General features: G+C 41.0%; 1 protein-coding gene across 1 annotated transcript; it reads right to left on the bottom strand.

Annotated features, from left to right (window-relative positions):
• Positions 1-2,479: 2,479 nt before the first annotated feature.
• LOC115201143 (solute carrier family 35 member G1) lies at positions 2,480-11,234 on the bottom strand. Its single transcript, XM_029764475.1, has 3 exons — positions 10,724-11,234; positions 3,778-3,949; positions 2,480-3,673 (listed from the first exon to the last, which is right to left on the bottom strand). The coding sequence occupies exons 1-3, from the start codon at positions 11,013-11,015 to the stop codon at positions 2,890-2,892; spliced, it is 1,248 nt and encodes a 415-aa protein (XP_029620335.1). The 5' UTR covers positions 11,016-11,234; the 3' UTR covers positions 2,480-2,889.
• Positions 11,235-11,351: the final 117 nt, after the last annotated feature.

Below are 11,351 nucleotides of genomic sequence, written 5' to 3'. Positions count from 1 at the left end.
ACATGAAAGAGGAGGGCACAGTAGGCTCAGAATTATATTGAACAATTAAATGGTTCATTTAAATTGTTCATACAGTTACAACCAACTTACAAGAAAATGATTGAACACAGTTAATGTTAAGAAGCATTTTTGCCACATATTTGATAAACAAGTCATACATTCAATCAGTCTGAGAAAGTGCTTTTGATAAAGCAGAAATATGTATTTGATTTCTATTGATAAATAAATGCTATAAAACAGCAGTCACACTGGCATAACTAGGAGTATAACATGTATACAAAGCATCATAACTGACACGGCATGTAACAGAAATGTGCAAAGTCAAGTGCTCAGTTCTAAATTAGTAGTACACATTTCAAAAGGAAGGCAACAAGTTGTTTTCTGTGGTATACAGTCATAAAGATATTTGTACTGTAAATATCAAGTTTCCATCATATTTTACTATTTAACTACTTGTAGGCAGCATAAATGTGAGATGCATAAAGTCATCTGACTATGCTGCTTACTCTTTGGGTCAACAAAATATTATTGCTAACTGTGACACATTGCACAAAGCAAATCTTTTAAAAATCTTTGCATTTTGTAAAAAATAATGTCACACTTTTAACGTTTCCACAAAAAAACTATTCTGACCAGTAGTGTATTAAAATAAAGGACATCAGCCCATTTTAGATTGAAAAATAATCTAATATTAGCTTCGCTGATTAACCTCAGTACACACACAAAAATGGTTCTACAGTGCCTTCAGAAAGTATTGATACTCCTTGACTTATTCCACATTTTGTTGTGTTACAGTCTGAATTCAAAATGGATTACATTTATATTTCTTCTCACCCATCTACACACAATACCCCATAATGACAAAATGAAAACATGTTTTTAGAACTTTTGCAAATGTATTGAAAGTGAAATACAGACATATCTAATTCACATAAGTATTCACACCCCGAAGTCAATACTTTGTAGAAGCACCTTTGGTGACGATTACAGCCTTGAGTCGTCTTGTGCAAAGCTGATACAGACATACTCATCTATATTTGGGGATTTTCTCCCATTCTTCCTTGCAGATTTTCTCAAGCTCTGTTAGATGGAGAGCGGCGGTGAACAGCAATCTTCAAGTTTTTCCGCACATTTTCAATGGGATTCAAGTCTGGGCTTTAGCTGGACCCCTCAAGGACTTTCACATTCTTGTTCTGAAGCCATTTCAGCATTGCTTTTGCTGTATGCTTGGGGTCATTTGTCCTGTTAGGATGTAAATCTTTGCCCCAGTCTGTTGTTTGCACTCTAAAGCCAGTTCTCATCAAGGATTTGCCTGTATTTGGCTCCATTCATTGTTCCCTCTATCCTTATCAGTCTCCCAGTCCCAGCTGCTGAAAAGCATCCCCATAGCATGCTGCCACCGCCATGCTTCACGGTAGGGATGGTGTTCAATGTGTGATGAGTTATTGCTGTTTTTTCCAGACTTAGCGCTTTGCATTTAGGCCAAAGAGTCAAATTTTTGTCCCATCAGACCACAGAATATTTTTGTATTTCATTTGCCTTTTTGGAAAACTCCAGGTGTGCTGTCGTGCCTTTTTCTCAGGAGTGGCTTCAGTCTGGCCACACTCCCATAAAGTGCTGTAGACACGGTTGTCCTTCTGACACGTTCTCCCATCTCAGCCAAGGAACTATAGTTCTATCAGAGTGGTCATTTGGTTCTTGGTCACCTGCCTTACCAAGGTCCTTCTTGCCTGGTTGCTCAGTTTGGTCAGACGGCCAGCTCTAGGCAGAGTCTGGGTAGTTCCATATTTTTCATCACAATTCTATCTCGGAGATCTATGGACAGTTCCTTGGACTTCATGGTATAGTTTCTGCTCAGACATGCAAGTTGTAGTGACATCTCAAGGATGATCAAAGGAAATTGGATGCATCTTAGCTCAATTTGGAGTGTTATAGCAAAGGAGTGTGAATACTTATGTTAAATGAATAATTTCTGTATTTGATTTTCAATAAATTTGCTTATATTTCTAAAAACATATTTTCACTTTGTCATTATGGGGTATCGATTTTGAATTCAGGCTGTAACACAACAAAATGTGGAATAAGTCATGGGGTATGAATACTTTCTGAAGGCACTGTATACAGTGCCACTGCCAAATAAGGGTAATTTGGCTTGTAACCATAGCGGAACCCTTTTTGAAGGTTCTATAAAGAACAATGTTCATAAGGTTCTGTAAGTCGCTCTGGATAAGAGCATCTGCTAAATGACTTAAATGTAATGTAAATGTAAAATGTAATGTTCTAAATGGAAACTTTATAGTGCTATAAAGAGGGTTAGCCATATTATATTATCTTTAAAATGACATGGGCGTTATTGTGTTCATTTACAAGTTGAATCAGGTGTGCTAGCTCTGGACCGGCTGGGGGTCCCTGAGGAGAGAATTGAGATTTAGTCAACCGTTGACACGAGGCCTTATATAAGTCTCTCACAAGACACTATTACTGGCCAGTCATATTTAACATGCAATGACATAACACAACAAATTATATCAACTGGAATGACACACTCTCGGCTGTACAAAAAGAGCTGTGAGCAAACCACGCCCCAAAATAATAGAATGAGCCGCCTCCCCCTACATTTGAATTATCACTAAAAGATTAAAGCACTGTTTTCTGACCTGCAAAGAACCATTGAAGAGCTCAAATGGTTCTTTTGAGTCCTTATGGTACCACATAGAACCATCACCCTTACCAAAGAACCCTCTTTTCTAAGTGTGTTGATGTAAATACTACATAATGTCCAGTTTTGTGCTCAAAACCTCACAGTAACATTTGGATGTAATATTGCTTCTTTGGTTTACATAACACTCTTGACTGCTGAACATTAACATCATATTAATTGATAACCTTTCATTTATTCCTGGAACCAAATATTTGTCTGATGCGTGGTTCACGGCTCTTTCTTGGGTGTGTGTTGCTGTACCACTTCCTTAGAGCCACACCACAGGTACTGACGACCACACAACATGCCCCACCGAGACTCCACATGGTGGGCTTACGATTGAAAAAAAAGAACTGGAAACTAAAGGCCAGGACCACGTCGACGGTCCTCATCAAGGCCACAGGGCCGGCCTTCTCAATCTGAAGTGCTTTGGTGAGGAATGTTTGGCCAGCAATACCCAGGATTGCTATCAGCAAAAGGATCCACCTGTCTCTCCCACAGAATGGAATGGTCCATTCACCAAGTATAAACAAAGTGATGACACCCTCAATGAAACCAATGACCGCATAGTACCACACAGACAGATAGTAGTGGACGCTTTTGCCCATTTTCCTGAGTATAACTAAAGAGCAGGCTGCTCCTAACGCTCCACCGAAGGCTGCAATAGTTCCCTTGAGATGATTGGTGTAGTCTCCCTCTATACGAGCACCAAATATGAAGGGAGGCCTGGCTATCATTATGACACCGGCTAGAGTGAACACAGTGAAGACACAGTCCCAGATTGTGCATTTCTCTTTGAGGAAGATCCAGGCTAACAAGGCGGTGAACACTGGGTTGCTGAACATGATGACTGTTGCATCAGCCAGGGGCATCTGCTGTACTGCATAGAACAATAGGATCATGGCGTTGGAACCCAAGAACCCTCTCATCACCAAATAGATCCGCTTGTCTCTTGGTCCAAGGAAGCCAGTCCTGAAAAACAGAAAATTGATAGGTTAAATATTTGTATGGGATTATCAAGGTTCAAAGGGTCAAGTGGTCCAATATAGTATAAATACAGTTATGTAATAACTTACTTGTAATAGATAAGCATAGGCATCACAAACAGCATCTGGAAGAAGCAGCGAATGGCACTGATTTCTACAGCATGGACTCCCTCTATTGTCTTCACCAGAAGAGCTATAATGGAGAAGAATACTGTTGCCAGCAGGCCATAAAACAGGCCCAGTCCTGGACAATGTTTATTCTCTGAGGACAGAGGGAGAAGGACACATGAACTGGTTAAAATAGCTTGAATGGAACTGAACATTAACCTACTAAGAGGGAAGTAATTTAATATGTGTTTGTCTGAGATGGGATGGGGAAGAGGTACAGTATTCAAATGTGATATCAAAAGCCACTTCATTGAAAAGAGTCCCTGCTAAAGCTTAGTTACTAGCAGCTTTTAGACATATTGAAAGCTGCAGGGTGATTTGAGGTGTTGAATATTAGATATATCTACCTGGGAGTTGGCCTGTCACACACTGTACCTACTGATCACTCATGTTTATTGCCAACATAGAAAGAGGGCAATGAACCAATGTCCCCTAAATGGAGGGAGACTCAAATTGAACAGGAAGTATAAGGGGCCATTTTAGCTTGTACTGACTAGATATATGGAAAACAGTGTGGAAGGACGCAGAAGAGCATTACTCATCTGACAACAGACAACACCATTGTTAGACTTCCTTGTGAGTTTGATTTACACCCTGTGGGTGCTCATTCTTTCCCATTTTGTAATCATACCTTAAATCATGGGTCTCCAACAGGTAGATTGCAAGCTACCAGTAGCTCACAGCGCACCTACTGTATCAATAGCTCGGCCAATCTATTTCGAAAGTACATTCATTTTTGTTCATGTGTTCCATCACAAACGGTCATAAACATAAAGCTCCCGGCTACTATCCAATCAAATCCACGTTGACAATATCCCTGGTTAGGCACTTTTGTCTTAAAAAGTCAAATGTAACACAGTCTGACAATTTATTTCCAGCAATATTTCCTCTGTCAAATAGCTGGCTATTTGTATGTAACCAGTTCAGTTGCCCCAGTATCTCTGTCTGAGAGACCTCTCTAACGCCCAGGAAGCTCAGATTCAATCTCCCATTCACCAGCTCTGCAAGCGTTATAAAAACGTTCGTTACTCACCAAATATGGACTATCTCATTTACTCCCGTTACAGCCAGTATGGACATCCAAAAAAAGTATAAATATAAATGTACAAGCAACCGAAAAAAATGCCACTTCGGCACCACCAATGTATTGAGCTGTTGTAGACCTCCGACGTGTGCGTGGCTGTCACGTTCACTGTCCTCAAACTCCCTGTCATAAATAAGCCAAGGCGCAGCGTGCCGGTAATTCCACATCCTTTATTTTACGTGAAACCGAACAAAACAATAAACAGGATAAAACAGGATAAACAGAAATGAACGTGCCGCAACTGATGCGCACACAAAACACTCACAGAAAGAATAATTACCCACAACTACAGGTGGGGAAAAGGCTGCCTAAGTATGATTCCCAATCAGAGACAACGAATGACAGCTGCCTCTGATTGGAAACCATACTCGGCCAATAAAGAAAAAGCAACATAGACATACAACACATAGAATGCCCACCCCATGTCACACCCCTACCTAACCAAACAGAGAAAAACGACTCTCTCAGGTCAGGGCGTGACAGTGGCAGTAATATGTGAATTACATATGCATTTTTTTCGGTTACTTGTACATATTTATTTAGACCTTTTTTGGAATTACATACATACAGTGCCTTCAGAAATGATTCACACCCCTTGACTTTTTCCACATTTTGTTGTGTTCCAGCCTGAATTTAACATTTATTAAATTGAGATGTTTTGAGGCCTACTGAGCGGTGCAGTGGTCTAAGGCACTGCACCGTAGTGCTAGCTGTGCCACTAGAGATCCTGGTTCGAGTCCAGGCTCTGTCTTAGCTGGCCCGCGACCAGGTGACCAGGTGCACAATTGGCCCAGCGTCATCTGGGCTAGGGGAGGGTTTGGCCGGGATGTTATTGTGCCATCGCGCACTAGTGACTAAGGCACTGCATCTTAGTGCTAGAGGCGTCACTACAGAAACCCTGGTTTGAATCCAGGCTGTATCACAACTGGCCGTGATTGGGAGTCCCATAGGGTGGCGCACAATTGGCCCAGCATCGTCTGGGTTTGGCCAGGGTAGGCTGTCATTGTAAATAAGAATTTGTTCTTATCTGACTTGCCTGGTTAAATAAATAAATAAAATAAAAACATGGAGGACTTCCAATGCCTTGCAAAGAAGGGCACCTAGTGGTAGATGGCTAAAAATAAAAAAGCAGACAGTGAATACCCCTTTGAGCATGGTGAAGTTATTAATTACACTTTGGATGGTGTATCAATACACCCAGCCACAACAAAGATAGAGGCGTCCTTCTCAGTCGCTGGAGAGGAAGGAAACCTCTCAGGGATTTCACCATGATGCCAATTGTGACTTTAAACAGTTACAGAGTTGAATGGCTTTAATAGGAAAAAACTGGGGATGGATCAACAACATTGTAGTTACTCCACAATACTAATTTAATTGACAGAGTGAAAAGAAGGAAGCTTGTACAGCATACAAATATTCCAAAACATGCATCCTGACTGCAACAAGGCTCTAAAGTAATATTGCAAAAAAATGTGGCAAGTTATTCACTTTTTGACCTGAATATATGTTTGGGGCAAATCCAACAAACACATTACTGAGTACCAATCTCCATATTTCCAAGCATAGTGGTGGTTGCATCATGTTATGGGTATGCTTTTAATTGTTAAGGACTGCAGAGTTTTTCAGGACAAAAAAATAACTGTAATGGAACTAAGCACAGGCAAAATCCTGGAGGAAAACCTGGTTTTCTGCTTTCCACCAGACACTGGGAGATGAATTCACCTTTCAGCAGGACAATAACCTAAAACACAAGAAGACAGTGAATGTTCCCGAGTGGACGAGTTTCCGTTTTGATTAAATCTACTTGACCTGAAAATGGTTGTCTAACAATCACCAACAACCAATTTGACAAAGCTTGAAGAATTTTGAAAAGAATAATGGGAAAATGTTGCACAATCCTGGTGTGGAAAGCTCTTACAGACGTACCCAGAAAGACTCAAAGCTGTAATTACTGCCAAAGGTGCTTCTACAAAGTATTGACTCAGGGGTGTGAATACTTGTAAATGAGATTTCTGTATTTCATTTTCAATACATTTTGCAAAAATGTCTAAAAACATGTTTTCATTTAGTCATTATGGGGTATTGTGTGTACATGTGTGAGTGTCACGTCCTGACCATAGTAAGATGTTATTTTCTATGGTAGAGTAGGTCAGGGCGTGACAGGGGGTGTTTTGTGTTTTTCTATGTTTTGCATATCTATATTTAGGATCTAGTTTTCTATTTCTATGTTGTTGTTTTTGGGGATGATCTCCAATTAGAGGCAGCTGGTCCTCGTTGTCTCTAATTGGAGATCATACTTAAGTAGGTTTTTTTTCCCACCTGTGTTTGTGGGTAGTTGTCTTCTGTTTAGTCTATGTACCTGACAGAACTGTGCGCTTTCGTTTTTCGCTTTGGTATTTTTCCTTTAGTGTTTTGAGTTATAATAAATATTCATCATGAGCAATAAACACGCTGCGCTTTAGTCCCCTCTCTACGACAGCCGTTACAGTGAGGGGAAAAACATATATTTAAACCATTTTGAATTCAGACTGTAACACAACAAAATATGTAATAAGTCAAGGGGTATGAATACTTTCTGAAGGCACTGTACTGGCCGTAACGGGAGTAAAGGAAGATACAGTGGGGGGGAAAAGTATTTGATCCCCTGCTGATTTTGTACGTTTGCCCACTTACAAAGAAATTATCAGTCTATAATTTTAATAGTAGGTTTATTTGAACAGTGAGAGACAGAATAACAACAAAAAAATCCAGAAAACGCATGTCAAAAATGTTATAAAATGATTAGCATTTTAATGAGGGAAATAAGTATTTGACCCCCTGCAAAACATGACTTAGTACTTGGTGGCAAAACCTTTGTTGGCAATCACAGAGGTCAGATGTTTCCTGTAGATGGCCACCAGGTTTGCACACATCTCAGGAGGGATTTTGTCCCACTCCTCTTTGCAGATCTTCTCCAAGTCATTAAGATTTCGAGGCTGACGTTTGGCAACTCGAACCTTCAGCTGCCTCCACAGATTTTCTATGGGATTAAGGTCTGGAGACAGGCTAGGCCACTCCAGGACCTTAATGTGCTTCTTCTTGAGCCACTCCTTTGTTGCCTTGGCCGTGTGTTTTGGGTCATTGTCATGCTGGAATACCCATCCACGACCCATTTTCAATGCCCTGGCTGAGGGAAGGAGGTTCTTACCCAAGATTTGACGGTACATGGCCCCGTCCATCGTCCCTTTGATGCGGTGAAGTTGTCCTGTCCCCTTAAGCAGAAAAACACCCCCAAAGCATAATGTTTCCACCTCCATGTTTGACAGTGGGGATGGTGTTCTTGGGGTCATAGGCAGCATTCCTCCTCCTCCAAACACGGCGAGTTGAGTTGATGCCAAAGAGCTCCATTTTGGTCTCATCTGACCACAACACTTTCACCAGTTGTCCTCTGAGTCATTCAGATGTTCATTGGCAAACTTCAGACGGGCATGTATATGTATTCTTGAGCGGGGGGACCTTGCGGGCGCTGCAGGATTTCAGTCCTTCACGGCGTAGTGTGTTACCAATTGTGTTCTTGGTGGCTATGGTCCCAGCTGCCTTGAGATCATTGACAAGATCCTCCCGTGTAGTTCTGGGCTGATTCCTCACCGTTCTCTTGATCATTGCAACTCCATGAGGTGAAATATTGCATGGAGCCCCAGGCTGAGGGATATTGACAGTTCTTTTCTGTTTCTTCCATTTGCGAATAATCGCACCAAATGTTGTCACCTTCCCACTAAGCTGCTTGGCGATGGTCTTGTAGCCCATTCCAGCCCTGTATAGGTCTATAATCTTGTCCCTGACATCCTTGGAGAGCTCTTTGGTCTTGGCCATGGTGGAGAGTTTGGAATCTGATTGATTGATTGCTTCTGTGGACAGGTGTCTTTTATACAGGTAACAAGCTGAGATTAGGAGCACTCCCTTTAAGAGTGTGCTCCTAATCTCAGCTCGTTACCTGTATAAAAGACACATGGGAGCCAGAAATCTTTCTGATTGAGAGGGGGTCAAATACTTATTTCCCTCATTAAAATGCAAATCAATTTATAACATTTTTTACATACTTTTTTCTGGATATTTTTGTTGTTATTCTGTCTCTCACTGTTGAAATAAACCTACCATTAAAATTATAGACTGATCCTTTCTTTGTCAGTGGGCAAACGTACAAAATCAGCTGGGTATCAAATACTTTTCCCCCCCACTGTAGTTGATCAGTGAAACATATTTGGTGAGTACAGAACGTATTTTGATATTATAACACTTGCAGAACTGGTGAATGGGAGAGCTTCCTGGGTGTTAGAGAGGTCTCTAACGCACATCAATTTTTGTAGTTTGTCTATGAAAAAGTGTAATATGAGAGTAAAAAACAGAAGTCCCATACCAGGATTTTTTTTTTACTGAGAACAGAATTTGGGAAAACACAGAAGATAATTTTATGGCGCCCGTCATTCCAAATGCTGTTTATTAGCCATTACACTGAGTGTACAAAACATTGCCCTTGGAACAGCCTAAATTCGGCGGGGAATGGACTCTACAATGTGTCGAAAGCGTTCCACAGGAATGCTGGCCCATGTTGACTCAAATGCTTCCCACAGTTGTCAAATTGGCTGGATGACCATTGGGTAGTGGACCATTCTTGATACACACGGGAAACTGTTGAGTGTGAAAAACCCAGCAGCATTGCAGTTCTTGACATACTCAAACCGGTGCGCCTGGCAGCTACTTATCATACCACGTTCAAAGGCACTTCAATCTTTTGTCTTTCCCATTCAGTGAATGGCATTCACCCTCTGAAAGGCACACATTCTCCGTTTTCTCAAGGCTTAAAAATGCTGCTTTAACCTGTCTCCTCCCCTTCATCTACACAGCTTGAAGTGGATTTAACAAGTGACATCAATAAGGGATCATAGCTTTCACCTGGATTGACCTGGTCTGTCTGTCATGGAAAAAGCAGTTGTTCTTAATGTTTTGTACACTCAGTGTATCTTACCAGGTATAACAGAGTTGTTGTTATACCTGGTACTTGTTGTTATCCCCGGGTACTTGTTGCCTACACCAAGTACCCGGGGAAGAGTTGCAGGGTAGAGAAGACAAGAATGTTCCTATTTGAAAGCTATATATGCAAATATATATAAGTAGCTACTACAATTTTTTTAAGTTGAAAAGGTTATAAAAAATGATAGAAAAGGTTGGAGACCCCTCCCTGCCTTTTAAATTATAAGTGAGAAACCCATGTTACATTTTTTTAAATAAATGGCGAGGTATTTCCTGGTGTAAAAACTGGGTCCACCATCCATCCTAGAGGTTTGAGCTACATAATATAATTAATCCTGGTGGGAAAATGCCTCGTCATCCAATTTGAGGATGATGAAAATGTTTCAACGGATTACCATTCAATAATTCATAATCAAACAGATTAAAGTGGGGGTGAAGCGGCCACAATGATGCAATATAGGCTATTAGGTAGTTTAATCTGAAAGAGTTTGTGAGGCAATATTTATTACCAGCATAGTAATTAGAGAACCACGATTACGTCCGTTACATAATGTGCTGCTACGGAGGTCGTCATTGGCTACTCCGCTGGTTATAATTTCTCATTCCCATCTACCTCAGGTCACACAACTTTACCTAGATGGATGCAGATCCAGTCATATAATGGACTGTGTTAATAAACCACAAACAAGTGTGTTCAAGTGGTTACGTTGGTAGACCTCTAAAGATAGCTTGCTAAATTATATAAATGTTCTCTAGTTTTAGCTTGAAGGCTACCTTTGGCAACTGTGTCTCCTGCGTCCGTTGAGATGGGATCCCCGCCGCCGCCAATTCTACAACACAAGGGAGGACATAATCTTTGCTTCGCACTACTTTCCACTGTTCTTGTCCTTGCCTCTTCATTATCCCGCTCATCATGACTGTTACTTTGTAAATTAATCCTCTCAGTAGTGTGTTCATCGTCGTCATCGCCAATTTTGTGAAATACAACTTTAATGTCGTCCTGTCTAAGGGGAACGGCCGATAGAACTCTGTCGTCTATACTATTACTGTCCTTCAAATCCCCCATTGTAAAATGCAACTGCAACAGGTGAGCATGCCTTGGATGTATTTTACACCCTTAATGTCAGAGAGTGAGTGAGTTGTCACACCGGTTTATTATGTAACCTTAGTGGCCACTGTAGAAGCATGCAATAGTTACTTTAACCACGGGGGGCAGCTCCAGCAGGCAGCTCTCCAGGGTCATGGCTCGAAGGGATCCAGCTTTTGTCAAATTAACCTCAGATTTGACTTTTAGTAGCAGGTTAGGAGAATTAGTTTGAGGCTAGGAAAAAAGTTAGGGGTAGCTAAAATGCACAAAAAAATAAACTTTTGACATTAATTTGACAAAAGATGGATCCCTTCT

The sequence above is a fragment of the Salmo trutta genome, chromosome 10 (genome assembly GCF_901001165.1).
Source record: "Salmo trutta chromosome 10, fSalTru1.1, whole genome shotgun sequence".
Taxonomy (NCBI): domain Eukaryota; kingdom Metazoa; phylum Chordata; class Actinopteri; order Salmoniformes; family Salmonidae; genus Salmo; species Salmo trutta.
This window is presented reverse-complemented; position numbering and strand designations above follow the sequence as displayed.

Coding starts and splice junctions, on each gene's coding strand:
- LOC115201143 (XM_029764475.1), bottom strand. CDS start 11,015: ATGGGGGATTTGAAGGACAGTAATAGTATAGACGACAGAGTTCTATCG. Junction 3,950..10,723: donor AGGAGACACAGTTGCCAAAG/GTAGCCTTCAAG, acceptor CTCTGTCCTCAG/AGAATAAACATTGTCCAGGA. Junction 3,674..3,777: donor CCTATGCTTATCTATTACAA/GTAAGTTATTAC, acceptor TCTGTTTTTCAG/GACTGGCTTCCTTGGACCAA.